This window comes from Rattus rattus, chromosome 12 (assembly GCF_011064425.1).
Source record: "Rattus rattus isolate New Zealand chromosome 12, Rrattus_CSIRO_v1, whole genome shotgun sequence".
Classification (NCBI taxonomy): domain Eukaryota; kingdom Metazoa; phylum Chordata; class Mammalia; order Rodentia; family Muridae; genus Rattus; species Rattus rattus.
This window is the reverse complement of record NC_046165.1, coordinates 59,403,269-59,424,854: the sequence shown is the minus strand read 5'-3', so window position 1 is coordinate 59,424,854 and position 21,586 is coordinate 59,403,269. Positions and strand designations below refer to the sequence as shown.

The 21,586-nt window shown below is 43.9% G+C and overlaps 1 protein-coding gene across 1 annotated transcript in view; it reads left to right on the top strand.

The window, feature by feature from the left end:
• Ints9 (integrator complex subunit 9) overlaps positions 1–21,586 on the top strand; it is an 84,944-nt gene that overhangs the window by 35,807 nt on the left and 27,551 nt on the right. The window contains exons 5-8 of the mRNA XM_032918222.1: positions 726–865; positions 3,251–3,337; positions 17,285–17,405; positions 18,039–18,173. Of these exons, the coding sequence (XP_032774113.1) occupies positions 726–865; positions 3,251–3,337; positions 17,285–17,405; positions 18,039–18,173 (483 nt within the window). The remainder of the gene's footprint in view (positions 1–725; positions 866–3,250; positions 3,338–17,284; positions 17,406–18,038; positions 18,174–21,586) is intronic.

Genomic DNA, 21,586 nt, shown 5'->3' with positions numbered 1-21,586 from the left:
TAGATATCCACACTGCTTATTGTTTGCTTATGTCATCAATATCTTTGTTACTTCTGAGCAGGGCTAACAGCTCCACAACCCACTCTACAGCTATGTTCATGTTCAGTATATCACATGGTTAGGGGTTAACTCCTCTGTGAGGGAGGGTTGCTGGCTGTGAGCTGCAGTTTCTAGGCTCGCTATCCCCACAGTATATGCTTGAGTCCACCCCACACCAACCCCCCACTAGTATGCCAAGGCTTGTTAGGTGGGAAGGCAGAGAAGTTGCAGGGGAAGAGTGCGAGGTGCTATCACAAGAAGGATGCATAAAAAGCCCCCTTGGAGTTCTAAGAGTTAGTGTAATTCTATTTCTCATTTCCTCCCTCAGGAATACATTGAAAAAAAAGCCAGACATTGAAAAAAGTCAAAAACTTGAAACAAAAAAAGAAAAACAAATTAAGTTGTCTCTCTATTTGACTTTTGAAGAGCAGGTTGCTAAATGTATAAGATCAGAGTGATACCAGTGAGCCAGCCCCATTTTCGCAGCTAAGCCATTTTGCCTGGCTATCGGCTGTCAGTATTAGGACACATCCACAGTGAGAGAAGGGCGGTGTTGCGGGAAAGGCCTCATTATTCTGAAGACGCGAAACTACTACTCTACATTCTGACAGCATCATTTGTCAGTCCCGTCCTGCTGATCTATGTACCCCGGCACAGACGCATATCACCCCTCCCTTTCTCTTCAGACTGAGCTAATAGACCTGTCTACAGTCGATGTGATCCTCATCTCTAACTATCACTGCATGATGGCGCTGCCCTACATCACCGAGCACACAGGATTCACGGGCACAGTGTATGCCACAGAGCCCACCATGCAGATCGGCAGGTGAGAGGTGTGACTGCCAAGCTCCTTCAGTGGCCACTGTTGGGTGTGGTACCAGAAATGTATAATTTATTTCCCAGGAACAGAGATGAGTATGCTGCTCTGTAGACACAGGCGTGCTCACTGGAGATGCCTAGAGATGGGTCCCCCTGGTAGTGTCCCCGTCTTTGTTTCAGCATAGCTAAAGGGAGTGTTCATAGGCAAGTCCTCCGTAGATGGTGCGAGTGGGTCAGAGGCTTAGGAAGATGCCACAAAGATCCAAAGCAGAAATCTTCAGAGCAGTTTGCTTATTTAAATGAAGAAGAAAAAGAAGAAACTTTATTAATTTTCTTTGAAATATCCCCTCTTTTCATGATTTACTGAGGGCTATAAATGGAGACTTGTAGAAAACAAGGGAAGAAGAGTAATTAAGCAGTTAAGTTGTCTTTCCCGGTGACAGAATGAAATATCACACACTTAAGGATTTAAGAGTAAACAGTCTTGGGCCTGGAGAGGTGGCTTGGTAGTTAGAATGCTTGCTGTTTTTGCAGAGGACCCAGATTTGGTTCCAAGCACCCATGTCAGGCAACTTTCAGCACCTATAGCTCCTGTTCCCTGGGATCTCACTCCTGGCTCCACAGGCACATGCTTACATGCATGCATGCACATGGAGGTGTGCACACACATACACACATAAGAAATACGTAGGTTTTACATCATTCATTTTATGTCTGTTTTGCCTACATAAATGTCTGTGCACCATTCCTGAGCTTGATGCCTGTGTTGCTCAGAGGAGGGTCTTAGGTCCGCAGAACTAGAGTTATAGATAGTTGTGACCCACCATGTGGGTGCTGGGAACTGAACCTAGGTCCTCTACAAAAACAGCAAGTGCTCTAAACGACTGGGTCATCTCTCCATCTACAAAAATAAATAAATATTTAAAAAATAAATCTTATAAAACAAGAATTACAATCTTCAGTCAACCAAGAAGGTTATACTTTATTCTCTACCACAACTAAGCTTTTGCAGTGTAGATGGCTGCTGTACATTATCATAGAATCAGTTACTGAGAGAAAAGAGGAAAACAAAACCCTGTAAATTATTACTGGGGAACAACCCATACATAATGTACAGCTTTGAAATAACCAGTATAAGGTACAGCTTTCAGGATCCAGTGTACAGGGTCGATTGTACTGTGAACTGTTAGGTTGTACTGTAGTGTCTTACAGATGCCCAACAAGATGAGCTTGTGACTAGAAATGAAGCAGAGCCTTTAGTGTGCATGACCTGCAGCTTATACAAAGTCAGTCAGGGGCTCCGGGGACAGAAACTGCCATTATAGGAAAACAAGACAGCAGTGTAGTTGAGCAGAAGCGTTGCAAGCGTTATGGCGTAGTCTGAGAAGGATGGCATTTAAGGGTCATGAGCCTGGGCCTCAAAACTTGGGCCACTGGGGCCAGCACTGCTGCCTCAGAGAGATGGTCATTAGGGAAACAGTGAAGTGCGCTCGTTTGGGTTTCTGTCGCCGATAACTTTGTATATTGCTGTTGTCTCTTATCGGTACAGAGAGGATATTACCCTGTCTTGGTTATCAGCACTAGCATGAACTGGATTCAATATTGAACATGTATCTCTAGTTGGGTAGGAAGGAAGGTGGATATGTGGACCTTTTTGGAGGACAGTCTCATTCTGCAACCCAGGCTAGCTGAGATCTCACTATGTAGCCTAGGCTAGTCTAGAACTCATGGCAGTCTCCCTGCCTCAGCCTCTGGTTAGATTACAGAGACGAGCTGCCAGGCCCAGCTCTATTTCCAGCTGTCTGATTATCCTCTAGTTTTCAGGGTGCTATCAATGTCTGCGTAGCCGCAAGTCAGCTGAGTGCAGCGCTCCTTGGACTCCCTTGGCTATGTTCAGGTATTCCACGCAGAATGGCAGAAGTCTGTCTCACTGCAGATCTTTTGGGCAGATTTCAAACTAGTTCTCAACGTCTCCCTCTAAACCAGGGGTTCTCCACCTTCCTAATCTGCAATCCTTTAATACAGCTCTTCACATTGTGGTGACCCACAACCCTAAAATTATTTTTGTTGCTACTTAACTATAATTTTGCTACTGTTATGTATTGTAATATGAATATCTGATATGTGGGACATCTGATACATGACCCCTGTGGTGGGGTCATTCAACCCCCCCCCAAAAAAAAAAAAAAAAAAAAAAAAACAGATCGAGACCCACAGGTTAAGAACCTGACTGGAACATTTTTGATTCCCAAAGTATGTGTCAGCTTTTTACATCAGTTTAAAACATCTATCTCTGGGACAGGGTAGTGAAAAGTGGGCAAATCTCCCTCTCCTGGCATAGTGTTAGCAGCAAATTGTTCTTCAATATTCTTTATGCTTTGTTTAAACTCAGGCTTCTTATGGAAGAGCTGGTGAATTTCATCGAAAGAGTGCCTAAGGCCCAGTCTGCCTCCTTGTGGAAGAATAAGGAAATACAGCGGTGAGAACAGCCCTCAGTCTCCTTTGTACTCCAGCACAGACCTTGTTAGAGCGGGAGGTGAATGGGCTTCATTTACTTCACACAGACAGGCTGTGGGAGCGTTAGGAGCACGTGGCTCCCTGGAGGTTCTGGGTCTAATGGTCCAGATCACTCAGGTCTTGCCAGGACTGTCTTAAGAGTCTTCACCACTCAGCAGGTAAAGAACTAGGGATGCAAGCCTGCAGATCCTCAAGACCCACATGATAGCAAAGACCCACACCTCACAGGTTGGCCTCTGACTTCTATACATGTGCCTTGTCCCGAGTACATACATCATATACACATACATGCACACAATAAATAAATAATTGTTTAAATAAGAAAACAATGTTGCTGCTTAAGGAAGCTGAGGAGGACATTTCTTAGATGATGTGAATCAGCTATAAGAAAGGATTTTCTTGCATAAAGGCTGGGAGCTGGAGAGATAATTGGATGAATAAAGCATTTTCTCCACATTCATAAGAATCAGAGTTCTGATCCCCAGAACCCACATAAGAGTGAGCAGACAATCCCAGAAACACAGAAAGGCAGAAACAGGGGCTCCCCAGAGCTAGCTGACTAGACTGGGTAGAAATGGTGAGCTCTGGGTTCAGGAAGACACCCTGCCTCAGTCACAAAGAGAGCCATTGAAGGAGAAACCTGGCATCAGATTTGGGTCTCCACATGTATGCACACAAGCCCTCATATGCATGTGCACATTGTATGGCTACATACATGAAAACACATGTATGTACACACACCATACCCACTCACAAGCATGCACACATACACACACACACACACACACACACAACAGTTGTGTTGAAGAGGCATCTGGTTTCATGTCATGGGATAGTGAGAAATTCAGTGTTGATGGGTGGGTAGGGAGGTGAAGCAGGGAGGGGCAGGTTGGAATAAGGTTATGTAGTCTCCTACATGTGAGGTTGAGGCTTGCACCATTGAGTATGTGCAGGTAGAGGCCTGTAAGGAGAATAACATGACCACATTTGGTTTTGAAGAAGGGAACTCTGGAAGCAGCATGGGAGTGGTGAGGCCTGCAGAGATAGAGACCGGGAGACCAGCAGGGGGTCATTTCAGAAACAAAGGTCTAAACTAGGGTGGAAGCAGTGAGCATGAAGAAGACTGCAGCTCCAGAGAAGCTTCTGAGTTGGGATTTAAAGGGATTGGTAAGTATTAAGGGAGCCGCAAAGTAGAAAAGAGGAAAGTGTGGAAGCCAGGGACATAGGAAGGTTCCAAAAGCACAGGCTCGTAGGTGGTGACAAGTGCCTGTAATCCCAGCACTCTGGAATGGGAGACAGGAAGACTGAAAGCTATGTCAGCCTAGACTGCATATGCAAGTTCTACAAGTGCTAGAACCCAAGTGCAAGAAAAGAAACTAAAGAAAACTAGCCAGTAAAAATGGAGATGTGGCCCTTGGAAGTGGACATTGGGAGATCAGTGGCCATCCCCAGAGTATAGGTAGAGACTAGATTGCGGGAGGTCAGGTAAAACATATGTACCACGGAGGGAGCATGTAGGTGGCTTGATTCCACACCCATGCACTCTGACCTCCCCTGGCAGTGGAGGCCACCAGTCAACCTTGACCTGGCATGTTGTCTAACCCAGCAGTGGCTGCCTTCACCTCCAACCCCATCTTCTGCTCTTATCATGGAGAGCCTAGGGGTCAAACTGCTTTAGACTTCCTGAGAATTCTTGATCCCACCCCTTTGTCCAGTTGTCCCGCCCTTCACTACCTTGTCCCCAGAGAATAATGATGATGATGATGATGATGATGATGATGATGATGATGATGGTGGTGGTGGTGGTGGTGGTGGTGGTGGTGGTGGTGGTGATGATGATGATGGTGATGATGATGATGATGATGATGATGATGATGATGATGATGATAGCAGTCATCCAGGCTTCTGAATGTCAGCGTCTTACATTTTGCCAGTCTTCCTGTGTGTGTAGGTGAGCTATCCCATTTTTGTGTTCCAGAGTTTAGGCACCTGTCTCCTCTATGTGTTCCTTGTACTCGCTGCTTATTTAACCTAGGGATTGCTTTTTCTGCCAGACATCATTCTAAATGTGTTTCTGCAGAAGGAACTAGCACTTTGATGACATGTGTGGTGGTGTTACTGAGTTTACAGGAGAGCCGTGCCACACAGAGGGTGGCTAACTCCCCCCAGGTTACCTGCTAGTCTGCTAGCTGTAAGAAGTTCTGACTTCTTAGGCGACTCAGCCTACAGAGTCCACATTCAAACCCTCAGTCAGTCAGTCTTTGAGGGCATGTCCTGCAGTCCCCCTTGTGTGGTAGAGAGGGAAGTAGGTGTTCTGTCCCCTTTTCTCCTATCTTGCATGGATCTTCTGGGTGTCTCTGGTTGGTAGGATGGTGTGCAGATGTCTTTGAAACATCTGGGAGTGCCATAGCCAGGCTGTCCTGTCTCTGTTTGAATGGCTTCCTTGATCTGGCCACTCCCAAACAGTGGTACATGGTCCCCTGCCCTCTTTATGTGGCATTTACAGTCTCATCTGCCTTTTTCTCAGCCCTTACAGTACCTTGAGCACGCTGGACCACATGGGACCTCAGGTCCTGACAACCTCCCCCCTTAAAGAAGTCTTAGGGCTGTTTCTTCTTTCCCTATAGTAGACCACGTGTGCCTTGACCTCCTTTACTCATTTCCTCTTGTTTGTTTATGTTCTGATGTACTGAGCTGCAAATAGTTTTGGCACATCAGAAGTGGTATTCAAAGGTCAGTGTTCCTGATTTCCCAAGTCCTGGGCCAAGTCTTAGGAAGTTCTGAGTCTTAATTTGCATCTTCTGTGACCTTCAGCACAAAAAGAGGCATTTTCCCCCTTGCTACCCATTCTTTTTAAAACATAACAACATAACTGGCTCCCAGAGTCATGTTAGTATGTATTAGGAAGAGAGTGAATGGAGCTTGAAAGAAGAGAGCCTTAGGTCAGGTGCCTGGGCATTATTCATGAGATGCTCAGCAAATCTCTGTAGAAGGAAGTGTTAGCTAAAACAGAGCCACCAGTGTCTCATCTCACCACTGGTGGGTAAAGGGTAGAAAGGGAAAGGTACCTTGGAAGAGGTGCAGAGATCCGATATGTACTCTGCTAGAGACAACCAGTGTGCACTCAAGCCCTGACCAGGGCTTTCATTTTGGCTTTGAGACACATGACGGACCTTAGCTATTGATGGCAAAGGGGACAGTCTAATTATGCAGAGTGATAAAGCAAAAGCCCCAGTGTTGTCTTTTATCTATCCTGAATAAACTCAGCACAAATTTTAGAACTGGCGTTGAGATGGAAGCACTCTTTGAGCTGGTGATGATTCCTTAAGGAAAGCACATGTCCTTCAAGCATGGTTTCTCACTTCAGCATCTTCCATAAAGCCAGGCACCCAGTGTCTATCCATGACCCCGTGCTGCAGGAGAGGGAGGCAGGGACAGGCAGATCCCAGGGGCTGGGGGCCTGCAAATCCTGCCTAAACAGTAAGCTCCAGGTTCAGTGAGATAGAGGACATCTGGCGTCAATCTGTGGCTCTACCCTCCCACACATGGTGAGCACATCTGTGTGTGCACACAGGAGGGTGGGGATGCCCTTAGACTTTTTAGTAAAAGAAGTAGAATTTTTTTTTTTTTTTTAAAGTTCCTTATTTAATTGGGCCAGGTTCTAGGAGTGCTTCATTTGGTCAGCTGAAGGAGTTGTGCGGACACCTGGGCTGCTGTCACACTCCTGTACTGAAGCGGCTGGAGCACACCGAGCGTCTCGGCTGTTGAGGGTGTGAACTGCCAAATCTACCCTTTTTTCTTTCAGGTTTGTTTTGCTTTTTTTTTTTTTTTTTTAATAAGTTCAAATCTGGCTGTTTTATGAGTGATTTTTCAAAGTTATTTTTAAGTGCTGGCTTACACATTAAAATAATGCCCCGTGTGATTCAAGCAAATCACTGGGAGTCAGATTTGAGACTTGAAGATTTACTTCAAACTACATAGAGATTCTCAAAATAGATCTTGGTCAAGTGCCTGAAATTAATGCATCTAAGTAGCTTGAGTTAGTAAGAAGGCCATCAAGTAAAGAAAACAATAAATTAAACATTTTCAAGCTCATTGGTCAAAAAAAAATCTGACAAATTCTCTTAAATCATTTGAAGTTGGTTTGAATTAGCATTTGATTTATTATTAGGATGTATATTCAAAAATCCTATTACTCTTGCTTTTGACAGTTGTGTGACTTCTTGCCTTAGTTGACATGTCCCTAAAATTTATGTAGAAGACATTAACCATCCGTCTTAATTCTGACACTACAGTTTACTCTTCCAGAAAAAAAAAAGATGCAGTTTTGAAGGGAAGGAAAACCCATGTAATAGAATTTTCTCAGTTTTACCTTAAAATTTAGATTTTCTTTTTTAATGAGAAATTTTAAAGCAAAATATTCCACAAAAGAAAGTGCTTTGGTGTCTGGTATTTTTAATATAAATGTTTTATAAGAGTAGAATCCTTCATCATAATTAATAGTAAGTCATGATAAGGCATTTCAAGGTATGGCGGTGTGCACCTGTGGGTCTCACAGCTGGGAAATAGGGACCAGAGGCAGAGGAAAAGTTTAAGGGCAAGCTGAGCCCCAGTGAGATTCTGCGTTTACAAAGATGATAAAAATGGTAAGCTATTGTCATAATCATCTCTGAAACATTAAGGAATTAAGAACAGAAGAAGAAGGCTCACCCCGCAGGAGACTTTTAAATGCATGTTAATGCCGTTATTCTTTTGCTCTGACATTCCTTGGCTATTTGCTGAGGAATTTATCAGGTCTGACTGTATAATAGGAAGAACTTGGAAGTGTGGGCGTAGAGGTCACACAGACTGGAGTTTGAATTTCAGCTCTGTTTCTTGTACCTGAGTCAGGTCGTCTCTTTGGGCTCAGTTTCCACATTTGTAAAGTTGAGAGGATTGCCAACCACCATAGGAGGTGCCGAGTGGACCAAATGGGTACTGTGGGTGACATTTTAAAGCTGTTTGCCTGTTTTAGCAAGACATTTGGGGGTGTAGTTTGAGTGAAAATGTCCCTCAAGGCTCACGTATCTGAACGTTTGGTCCCTGGTTGTTTGCAGAGTTGTAGAACCTCTAGGAGGTGCAGCTTCCCTGGAGGAAGTCCATCACTGTGGAGCAGAGTTTTCAGGGAGTGCGGTCTTACTGCTCACCTCTGGGGGCTTTTATAGCCTCTCCCTACTTCCTGCCTGGTCTCTCTGCTTCCTGTGTTTTAGCTTCCTGCCTCTGCCGCCATGCCTCTACAGACTCTGACCTCCAACCCTGTGGAACCAACCATAAGCCAAACTAAACTTTGTTTTTCTCCCGTAAGTTGCTTTTGGCCATGGTGTTTTATCACAGCAACTAAATTGTGACTAATCCACTTACAGCAACCAGAGCACACCTGCCTTCCAGCCCTAATTCATCACAGATGCCACCTTTTTGGTTGAGAGCAAGTGGACAAAGGAAGCTGTTTCTAAGCCCACCTGTTTAACCTTGTCAGCCATGCTTTTTGAGATGTGATGATTTCCTTCCATAAAATACATTTAAAAAAAAAAAAAAAAAAACCCTCTAAGTGCACATACATTACAGTTTTAGGAGTTAGCCATGGAGAGGGCTCTTTAAGGCAGATCCTCACAGGATGATTGATAGAGTCAGCCTTGTGATCCCAGACCCATTGTTTCATGTGGTCAGTAAGTTAGCCTTTGAGGGACCAATACATGCTTCCCAAACTCCAAGGATATTGATGAAATAAAGCCTCTCTATTACTTCCTACTGAGACTCAAAGTTAATGTGGTTCTTCTGTCCGTGAGTCTGTCCTGCTCAGCAAGTTCACTTCAAAAAACAAATGAGCTCTTCCTCCCCTCTTACTTCTCTTTTACTCTTTGTTCTCTGTTCTTGCCCCCTTGCCCCCTCCCACCACATGCCCATGGCCGGCCGCCTCGCCTCTCTTCTTTTACTCTTCTCTCATTAAACGAATGATGAAGCAGAGTTGTGTTGTTTTCAGGGACTGTGGAGTTGAAGCAAAGATCTTCTGGACTCTCTTGGAAGGCGCTTGCTCTTCACGCTGTGCCGTAGTGATCGCCGTTGTTCTTTCTAGAAGTAATTTGGTCTAAAACAAAAATCAGGATTATAGTATTTCCGGTTAATATTGAGAACTGTGTGGTTTTGGGGCTTTGTTTTTGATAGCTCGGTACACAGCATCAAGCCGACCTCCAATCCAGCGCTGATGTCAGGGGTCTTTACTGAGGGTAGACACAGTTCCTGCCTCTCCTGTTCTTTTATTCTGCTCTTACGCTCTGTCCATTTGTTCAGCAAACACTTAGAACCCGATCAATGTGTTCATCGGCTGCCTTTAAGTAATCCCTATAGACCTGCAGGTCTTAACTCTTTAACAAAAACCCGCGGTCTTAGGTTGCTGCTCGTGCTTCTAAGATGCGGGAAGAGGCAGCGAACTTTGGCTCAATGTCAGTGGCCCAGGGAAGAAGTTTATCAGGCACTCAAGTGCGATAAGAAAGGAATGAAATGATGAAATCTTTTAGAAGTACTTATGAAAAATTTAGACTATGAAATTTTGACTTTGATAAATTAGAAAGCCAGAAACAGAACCAGTTCCCTCTGGGTTTCCTTATCCTACTTATCCTAAATCAGCTAATAATCCTAATGGCTTTAAGTGGGTCTGTAAGTGCCCTGCCGTAAGTGTGACCTCACATACACATAGGAGTTTTAGGGAAAGCTCAGTCCGAGGAAATGTAAGGAGATCGGTATATGACAGGGTGACCCAGTGTCTAGGGACAGTAAAGAAAGTATGAACCAGAGTGGGTTTTGGTAGGGGATCACACTTGACGAGTAGCTACCAAGTACCCAGCATTGGGACACGTCTGTGAAAAAGCTATCCTCAAAGCTTAAGACGTGCAGCCCTGCACCAGCCTACAGCCTAGGGGTAACTCTGATAGCAAGAAGCCATATGGGGCAAGTGATGGGCTGAACAAAAATAGCCGGCTTGGTGAAAATCAGCCATTGTACACAAGAAAGGGACCAAGAACGGGGCATTTGACTGGGCCTAATGTTAGACTTCTGTCTAGCCAATACAAAGATCCCTAGATGATATGTGAGGATGTAGTTGCCAGACTTTTAGGAAAAGAACTTCTAAACATTTCTAGGTAGAGAAATGATAGGTACTTTGAGATCTACAAGACATAAACAGTACATAAGGTTCTAGAATAAGCTATCCTAAAGAATTTAGGCTTTGTTGTGTGTATCTGTGGTATACATACACACATGCATACATGATATATGTAATATAAATGTATGTGTGTATGTATGAATGCATGTATGTGTTTAGAGTTTATACTCATGAATTCAACTGCTAATGGAAAGTATTCAGGAAAATATCACTCTAAACTGAACATCATCCCCTGACAGGAAAGCCATCTACATTACGCTATTATATGGTCAGTAAAGTAGAGGTTACCCAAAGTGTAGTAGGCCTGTCTATCATAATGGCATACCCTGCTGAGACAGGAAAATTGCTTTATTGAGCTCTGAAGTTCAGGCCTACTGTCAGTTATATGACAAGACTTATCTCTAATTTTTTAAAGAATAATAAGAATGTTGGAGAGTTTGTATATGACTGTGTAAGCACTGTGCTGTTTTATAGAAGTGCAGGTTTGGTATGTGCCAGGGGTTCCTGAAACCAGTCCCCTGTGAACCTGAGGAAAATTAATTTGTCTGGATGGTAGTGGCACACGCCTTTAATTCTAGCACTTGAAAAACAGTGACAAGACCCTGTGAGTTCAAGGCCCTCCTGGTCTACAGATCTAGTTCCAAGACAGCCAGGCCTACACAGTGAAACCCTATCTTGAAAAGGAAGGGAGGGAGGGTCAGAAGGAGGAAGGAGAAAGTGAAAGAAAAGAAAAAGAAGAAATTTATATGTTCACTTTATGTCATTTATTTGCTGTTGTTTGTAAGGAAGAAATTTTTCCCTCAACTTAGAGATAAAGAGAAGAAATGTGGTTAAGTAAATGCTTAATATTTCAACTAAAGGAAGTAAAAGTCCATCTTAGATATAAAAAGCAGTCTGTTTCTAATTGTTCAGTACAACTGGGCTCTATGAAAATGGCCTTGAGAATGCCTGAGAAAAGCTGTATGTAGTTGGGTCTTATAGTGGAACACAAACCCAGCCCTTTGTATGTCAGGGAATGAATCTCTACGTTCCTCAAGCTGGTCTCAAACTCAAGGGCTCAAGTAGGTCTGCCCTAGCCTCCTGCATTGCTGGGACTTCAGATGTGGGTCACCATCATGGCTCCAGCACTGTCCAGTGCTTCTCCATTTCTGCATCGCTCAGCAGGCTTCAGGTAAACTCAGGTCCATCGGAAAGAATCACTGCAGGCTCACCTAATGTTGACCTAAGGCGCCTCAAGTCCTTCCCCTGTGTGCCCATCACATGGTAGCTGCATACATCAGAGTATGCAGAAACAGAAGAAGAGAAAATGAGCATTCTGAGTGCCTCTCTTAGGATCCATCGTTTTCTCATATTCTGTTCAGGAGAAGCAAGCAGGTGGTCCATGCTCAGGGAGGGGCCTTTATAGTATGGTAAATCCAGGATAGTGGTGTCATGGGGAGCCCTGTGTAAAGTGACCTAACACAGAACCCTAATCCAGAAAGTCAAACATGAAGCCAGAGTTGGTTGGACTGCTCAGTTTCGGTTGTGCCCATTTGAGCTTTTGTCTGGTGTTTTCTGTGATCCTCACTCTATGTGAGCGATCTCCAACCTCACTTGCTGGTGCAGGTGGATTCAGATAGTATGCAGCAGCATTTAGGATTGCTGGGTTTTTCCCTTTCTGGGGATAGCCATGGTGTGTGTTTGTGTGTACATGTGTCTGTGTTGTTTGTATTGAGTACTCTAGCAGCATATACAAAATGAGAAAGACGTTAACTCCATTTGTGACGTGACAGAATCAGGTAAAAGGTGCCTTGCTATTTTGGTGTATATTAGTCAAACTAAAAGTAACAGCGTGCTTAACAAGCATGCTTCCCTCACCGCAGTGCTCGACTGAACTATTGGCAGAAACACAGAGGAGAGGTTTCTGTGTAAAGTGCTGTCTGCTGTTTCTCTAGATGCTGTTGGTAAGGTTATCTGAAAATATGTCTGGATTTTCACAAACCTTTTACACAACTTTAATGCTTTGCTTTCCAACTTAAAAGACCCCAGTATGTTCTCTAAAATTAGACCCGAGTTACCAAAGACGAAAACAGTAGATACTTGCGGGGAGCCTCCCGGCCTTGAAAGAGCAGTGGCAGGGGCACAGGGTAGGACTCTGGTGTGGCTTTAAGGTCTGAGGATCTCAGGACATTCTAGCTCTAACTGTACTGAAATGCTGATGATAACTTCTAAAATGTCCTAAACAGGATCTTGCTCTTTCTGAGGGTAAAAGGCTGCTAGTTTAGGTGACTGACACCTGTAGCCTAGCAGCAGAGGATTAAGTAATGTGACCTGTGTTCTATCTCAGCAGGAACTGCTCCCCTCTTCAGCCTGCTAGTCTTCACCGGAAGAAAAGGGGACACTTAGAAAAGTGATTATAGAGTTTATTACTAAGTTGTAAAAAGTGTCCTATGAAAGCTATCTAAGGGGAAAGCGGATAGATCCTAAGCAGAGAAAGGGAAAAATTCTTCTAAGTGGAGAAAGGCAAAAAATTCTAGTTAAGGGAAAAATTCCTCTCTAAGTGGGGAAAAAGCAAAAACTTCTTGTAAGGGAAAAAAAATTCTCTCTTCTCTTTGTCCTCAGTACTTATACATCTTTCAGAATACATGATCACATGTTACGAAGTTCATCATAAGTTCACACACAAAAACAAGTCATAAATTGAAATAGAAGTTTACAACAGAACGTTTGCATGCATATTCATCAGGAGTAATTGTCTGGCTAACCATCCATCCCCTGTCAGCTCCACAGGTTCACTGAAGGGTTAAAACCATAACTAACTCATTAGTGAAGTTTTGTATAGATAAACCCAGTCAATATTTTATCTTCTGTCCTAGCACCTATAATAAATTGTTAGTTCCCTTTTTATGACCTTTGGTTAATTGTTTTACAACCTCTTGGAATGTGCTCTGAGTAGGAGAAAGTCTGGTTACCATCTAAGAGGCAGTTAACTGGTGACACATGAGAGACTGGCAGAGTTCTCATTGCAGTTTTGACTATCAGAAAAGGAACTAATAGCAGTCCCACTGTAAAAGAGCTTAATAAACACTGATATAATTCTAGGAATTCCTACAGGATCATCATTAGGACTAAAGAAGTCGTCTATTTGTCTATGTAGCATGACTATGAGATAGTACATCTTCATAGATCTGCAGAGATCTGCTCAAAGGGGTGGGCTATTAGTTAATGATTGTTATATATGCTTAATAATAACAGGGAAAGCATATTAATGGCAGGGATCTTTCCTAAAATAAATTCTCCTGCGGCCTCGCCTAATATGAGTGAATCTGTCAAACCTGTCGCAGATTATATAATAATCTGAAGCAGGCCATCTCAGGAAGATCACCTGCTAGTTATTAGCTTGTCCCATTATGGCTCCTGACAGATACTTCATTGTGCTTGAAATGTTTCCTTAGGATTCAGTCCCTGCCTCCAACTGTCTACTGACATAAGACTGTTTAATCTCCAGCAGAGTGACCTGTGTTGACAAAGCTGCTACAGACTTCTGTTCTAGCAAAAAAGAAAGCACATGCTGTTTCAGGATGGTAAAAGTGCCAGGTATCAAGTGGATAAGGAGACATACACAGAGAATAGTTGTGAGTCTCGCCTTGTGTGTGACTTCTGAGTCTCTAGAGAGTGGAGCCAGTGCAGGAGAGCCGTGTAAAACATACTCACCTGAAAGAAACACTGTGGGCTGCACTCTGCTCCTCTAGCCACACCCACTGTAGCCTTCCAGCTCTGGCCTGAAGTCAGAGTCCGCCTCCCATGCAGCCCAAAGAAGAAGTCATTGTTTTTCCTGTTAGGCAGCCTGGGAAGCCAACCACTAGACCCTGGTGGTGGGAATTTCAAGGGATCTAAGGATAGGTAGTCGCTTGGTTTCTTTCTCAAGACCCTGCAGAGGGAGTTCAGAGTCACTGCCACTCCTCAGAGCCTTGCTCTGGGTTGAGGGACAATGCATGTGCTACCTGGCCATGGTACTGCCAGTGTGGCTCATTTGGGTTGAAATGGAGCATGTCTGGATGTCACTCCCATCTTCCCATCATCACATGGTACCTCTCTTAGAGATCTACATAGAATACATCCAAGAGCCTTGAGTTTTACTGAGTATAGGGAGAATCATTAGAGTACAGATGAGGGCGGGTGTGTGTGTTGCCGAGTGTGTATGTGTGATCGTGAGACCCTCTGCTGCTCCCTGTGTTTTGGGGGAAAGTATAGCCTACTGGATGGATTCAGTTCACCAGGAGTGCGTTAACCGAGACTGTTCACTCAGGCTCACACAGGATAGTCTTCCTGATAATACCCGATGTCTATTTTTAGACAGTATTCGTTCATCAAGTGATGTTTTTGATGGTGGTGTTAAAGGTCACACAGGTCACAGATCATTCTCTTAATGCCGAGCCTCACCAGTGTTAAACTCACTCTTTCTCAGCCCCACTAGTGAAGTTTATTTCTCTTTTGTGAACAGGGAAGAGAATGTGAGATCTGGGTAGAAATGTCTAGTCTGGGGAAGACTCAGAGGCAGAGCATGCTCCACAATGTGCAAGGGCCTGGGAGTCCCAACACTGTGGGAAGAAAAACAACATGGACGTAGTTCAAGTTGAAGTGTTCTGTGTTAGACTGTGTATATGATCAAGGGCTGGAGAGGCAGCTCGGTGGTTAAAAGAGCCTGCTGCTCTTGCACAGGGCCTGGATTTGGTGCCCAGCCTCCACATTGGATATCATAACTGCCTATAACTCCACTTTCAGGGATCTGGCTCCCTCTCTGGTCTTCTTGGTGTCAGCTACTCACATGATGCATATATCTCAGATATTCACACATACACATGAAAAATAGAGATGAAATCAATTTTTAAGTATATATTGTTGAACTTAAAAATTTTGAAAAGAAAGACTGAAATTATTTTGTCCAAGTGCAGCAAGCTTTATTTGGGATATGCCTGGGACTCCCCAGCCTTTCCCTAAGTCAGGATTTTAGAGAGCAGCCCCAGACTTCCTCTTGAGCTTCCTTTTATCAGAGAGATAAGGTGTTCACGGAGAGGATTGGCTTTTTACATTGTTAGAAAGGTACAATGGAAGGGAAGGAACAAAGGGAAGGGAATCATGGGAATGGGGACCCAAGGTTAGTGTGGGGTGAAAAACATGTTTTGTAGTTTACCTCAGATCTAAGTAACAGGAAGTAACTCTTAATTACAGACAGAAACCTTAACTTGCAAGGACTTAACACTGGAACTTATTCTTTAACTACAAACAGAAACCTTAACCTGACTTAACACAGGACAAACAAGAAGTTATTCTGTGACTACAGACAGAAACCTTAACCTGCAAGGTCTATCGTTCCCACTTTGGTCTCACAGTATGAAAAACCTTCAAACACTGTTAATAAAATAACTTTTAAAAGGATAGAAAATAAATTTAAAAGCTACATCAGAGACTAGCCCAGTAGAAAGTAGTAATAAAAAGACAGAAATGAAGAAGAGGTAAGACAAGCAGCAAAGATTAAATTGGAAGATGTAGTTTAACTTTATCAGCAATAAAAATAAATGTGAAGCCAGGCAGAGCCAGTGGATCCTGAATTCGAGAACAGCCAGCACTACACAGGAAACCCTGTCTTGAAAATTCAAAAGAAAACAAGAAGGAAGGAAGGAAGGAAGGAAGGAAGGAAGGAAGGAAGGAAGGAAGGAAGGAAGGAAGAAAGAAAGATAGAAAGAAAGAAAGAAAGGAAGGAAGAAAGGAAGAAAGAGAGAAAGAAAGAGGTCTGGAGAGATGGCTCAGCAGTTAAGAGCACTGACTGCTCTCCCAGAGGTCCTGAGTTCAAATCCCAGCAACCACATGGTGGCTCACAACCATCCGTAATGTGACCCTATGCCCTCTTCTGGTGTGTCTGAAGACAGCTACAGTGTACTTATATCTAATAAATAAATCATTAAAGAAAGAGAGAGAAAAGAGAAGAAACAAGCAAAGAAAGATACAAAGAAAGGTGAATGACTGGACAGTCCAGTTGGACTGTAGGGATTATCAGTATAGATTTTAAAAATCATAACTATATGCTGGATAAATAAAGTAGAAATAGAAACATAATAGGAAAAAAAATCATCAAAGTTAAAAGATTTAAAAGTGTGTGTGTGTATGTATGTGTGTGTATGTATGTATTTTCATGCATATATGTGAGAGTGTGGGTGTTTGTATGCTATGGTACCTGAGTAGTCAGAGGACAACCTTTGGAAGTCAGGTTTCTCGTTTTTTCTACCAGTATGCTCCACACTCCAGGCTAGCTGGCCTGCGGGCTTCCTGCTGGTTCTCCTGTCTCCTTTCCCATCTCACAGTAAGAATCCTGGGATTACAAGTGCCTACCACCCCATCCAGCTTTTTACGTAGATTTCAGGGAATGAACTCGGGTTATCAAGCTTGTTCAGCAAGTACTATTATTACCCACTGAGCCACTACACACACACTTTTTTTTTAGTCAATAAAAATTGACAATCTTGTCTTGGATTGACACACACAAAAAAGAGCAAAAAGTCAACTTATTAGAATCAGAAAGAGACAATAATACTGACTTTATATAAAGATTATTAAAGAATTCATGAACAGACCTATGCCAATAAATTGCCCTACTTAAGTGGTCATATTACTAGAATCTCTGTTAATTGATGGCATGCTCAGCTAGCGATTGGCCTTGTGCTGTGTTTGCAGGCTGCTGCCTTCTCCTCTCAAGGATGCAGTAGAAGTGTCAACCTGGAGAAGATGCTACACAATGCAGGAGGTGAACTCTGCCCTCAGTAAAATCCAGCTGGTGGGATACTCTCAGAAAATTGTGAGTGTTTTTGTGAGCGCTGTCAGTTTGTGTGGAGTCCCAAGCTGAGGACCGAGCCCAGGGCTAAATCCCCAACCCCTGTAGCTCTCTTTCCAAGCTACCCTGTCACCTTCCTGTGAGCTCCAAGGAAAGAGAATGCCCGTGGATTCCCCACCCTCCATGCTTTTCGGTAGTTAGCATTCATCATCCCCATTCCCTGACACTCCTAGAATTGGTTGGTCAGCTGGTGAGGAGTCTGGAGAAAGGCGTCTGTTGCACCCTGTCACCTGAGAAACCAGACATACCCATCTGAGACAAGGCATTGGGAAACAGGGATGCAGCTTACCAGGGGTGGCTTGAAAGCTGACGTAATGATGCGGACTCCTGCTGTTGTTGACCTGCAGCTAAATCTAACTAAGGTGGAAAGGGAAACTGGTCTTTGACTCTTGCCCGCCCATTTCCTAACTTGCCTTTTACTCCCTGGCCCCTGGGCCTGGTGACAGAGCATGAGAAGCAGCCGAGGTGCCGGCTGCAGGGCTGCTTCCATCACTGCATGCCGCCATCTTTCCATCTGTTTCTACACCTCTGTCGCTTTCCCCTTTAAACTGACTTGTCTTGCTGACAGCGGGCATATTCTCTGTGTGGTTCTTCTAGGAACTTTTTGGTGCTGTCCAGGTGACCCCTCTGAGCTCTGGCTATGCCCTTGGGAGCTCCAACTGGATTATCCAGTCCCATTATGAGAAAGTATCTTATGTCTCCGGATCCTCCTTGCTTACCACACACCCTCAGGTAAGTTATCCTTTAATCACTACCAACCCATAGATATTTAATTCAAATTCAGAGTGTCTCTAGTATACTATGAACAGTTTTCAAATCTTCATAATCTCTTATGATACTCCAGATCTTTGAGTGAGTTAGACTGTTCAGGAGGATCTGCTTTCTTCAGAAGGAATTCTGTTGTGCTCAGGGTCACCTCTAGGATGGTGATTCCCAGTCCTTCCAGGACCCTGGCCTGATGTCAGACACAGGAATTGTCGTTTCTCTCAGCACGTACTAACTGCTGAATACCTACCGAGGGCAGGTATCAGCCCTGATCTCACTGTCAGGATTGAGTGAGCACTAGGCAAGGTCTTTGCTGGTAAATGTCGTCTACAGTTGAGAGTGACCAGGACAAAGGTGAGTAGATTGGCGTAGACTGTGGTGGAAGTCCCAAGGCCGTGCAGCAGCTTTAGTTCTAGAGGAGTGGAGATAGTTTAGATTGGACAGTCTGATTGAAACCCAGATGAAAGGGCCAAGTAGAGCTGGGAGGCAAAGACTGTGGAGATGGCTCATGGAGTCCCTGGAGCAGAACAGGCAGGGCATTGCTGAAGAGCAGAGAAGGCCTTGTGGTTGCACTGTACTGCACAGCCAGGGAAGGAGCAGAGGCAGGTCACTCACACACACCTTCATAGATTGGATCTTTTTATTCAGAGTGTGTGTGTGTGTGTGTGTGTGTGTGTGTGTGTGTGTGTGTGTGTGTGTACTTGTTAGCATGGGCATGTGTGTACATATGTATAAAGAAAAGGGTCAAGGCCAGGTATCTTTGCCTGATCCATCTCTACCTGATTTCTTGAGATATGGTCTCTCATGAACTTGAGGGTCACCAGTTTTGCTTGAATGACTAACTGACTAGCCAATGGGCTTCAAGGACCCACCTGTCCCCACCCCGCTCAAATGGGCAGGTTGCAGGCATGTGCCATCAGACTCAGCCTTTAAAGTGGGTGCTAGGGACCAGCACTCAGGTCTTCATGCTCATGCTGCAAGAGCCACTTCCCAAGGCCTGCCTATTGGATGTTTTGTTTTCTTTTATTGAAACAGGGCCTTACCGTGTAGCTCTGGCAGGCTGGCCTGGAACTCACTGTTGAGACCAGGCTGGCATCTAACTGAGGTTGACCCCCCCTGCCTCCCAAGTGCTAGGCTTGAAAACACCAACCCATAGCCACCTCCCGTTAAGTTTAATGTCGCTATTAGGTTTAAGTTAGTCATGCATTGCAGTTACATTTGACAATTAGATATACATAAATATTGTTAGGAATATAATATTTAATCCTCAGCTATTTATAGAGAACTTACTATTGATTTTATAAACCCTGGTTCTTTTGAATTTGTAAAGGCAGAATGGTCAAGGTTAGGTAGCCAGTTGCCGAATGTACAGATAACTTGTGGGAGCCCCTGTCACATTTCATCTTTGAAATTTGTTACTTTATGAACGTAACTTAAGATGTTGCTGTCTTCATAATAAAACAGAAGTTGAAGCTTAAACATGAATTGCAGGCCCCTCTGCCTCAGACCTGGAGCCTGGGCCCCCGCTTCCTTCATAATTCTGCTCTTCCCTGGTGGCTGCTTTGGTCCATACCACAGCCACCTCATGCCGTCACACAATTGCTTTCCTTGTCCCTGTGCTCTGTCCCTTTGTAGGCTTAGTGCTCGCCATACTTCATACAGGAAGTTCTCATGTTGTAGAAGTAATTGCTGTATTTGTTACAGATAAATGTATGATTTACACATACATGTACATACACCTGACAGAATGGCTATCTCGAGCTGGTTAGCATCCTCTGTTTTTTAAATAGTAAAAACTCCATGTTCTGTTTGAAACACCAGGCACTACTGCCAGTTTTCTTGGGGGGGGAGGGGCGGCTCTCATGTAACCGAGGCTGGCTTTAAGCTTGATATGTACCTCAGGATGGCTTTGAACTCTGTAACTACAAATGTACTGCCACCCTGGCTCATACATTCTTTTACAACCAAGTTTTATCTCAGGGTCTGGAGGAGACAAGTTTCCATGTTTTCCTGTAGCTAGCAGACCTCTGGGCCCTTCCCGCTTATTGAGATCAAAATCCCATCAGTGTCATCACAATCTGCTTCATTGAATCAAAATTTTTTATTGGCAGCTGCTTTCATTCTTGATGTATTCTGCCCTAAAAGACAGAAGGGTAACTTGGCTGCCAGCCGCTCTGATTTGTCCTGCTTAGATCAAAACCTTTACAGTACTGTTGACGTAATTTCCAGTAAATTGTCCTTCCAAGGGCCATAAATTTAAAGGGAAAATAAGGTCTCAAGAATAAGGAGCAACATACCTAAATAACTGGTTTTAATCTTTAGTTGGTTGCTTGTGCTATATATAACAAAGGGGGGAATAGATTTCTTTTCCTTTACCCACATTGTTGGATTTGTATTGAATAAGTGGGAATAAAGAAGTTTTAGTTTGAACAAAGCACAATGTTCTACAGTAGAAGCCAAGAAACAGTGTCTCTGGGGCTGTACCTGGCCCAGTACTTATTCCTAAAAGGTTTTATTGGGTTACAGACACACCTGTTTGTTTGTGAATCACTTATAATGGCAGGTTTAAAGGTAAACTTCACAGAAAGTCTGCTGTCCTCTGGTCTGCCAGGTTGGAGCCCCTATGAACAGAGAAACACCACACAAGCTGACGAGGTGATCTGTAAACACAGGGGAAAGAGGCTTTTCCCTGAGCCAGAGGCAGCAGGAGAGGAGAGGTGGCTTTAAGAGAACATAGGCAAGACTTTAGTTCAAGAAGCCTTGATGCTGGGCCAGCAAGATGGCTCAGCGGGTAATGGTGCCAACCCTGATGACCTGAGGTCCCTGGGACCCACGTGGTGAAAGGAGAGAACTGACTCACTGGTTGTCCTCTCACCAGGCCACAAGTGCACACACGTGCTCACAGAATAAATACAGACTTCAGTATGATTTTTTAAAATGTAGAGGACTTATTGATGGCCACTATCTTCAGAGAAGGAAAAATGAAGTCAAAGATGCAGTGTGTAGATGGCATTGAGGATGGGGAAATAGGATAATGACAAAGAGTTGACAAGGTGAAAGAAAGTAAAGAACATTAGCTAGAAATACAGCCAGAACCTGGGTTGACGGCAAGTCTAGAAACAACCTGGAGAATCATCATACTTTACTTATATAAATAAAAGGCCAGAGACCAGAGATCGATCTGCAGGAAAATGTTTATCAGTAGACTGTGAAAGGAAGAAAAACCACCTTGTGTAAGTATGGCTAGAAAGAGAGAAGAAAATTGGGGCCATAGCGGAGAGTGTCCTGAACAGGAAGGAAGGGCACATGTTCTCAGTGCTTGCTCCGCTGGCACTGTCACTCGGGCACCATGCCCCGCCCTCCAATCTGGTGCACCTTCC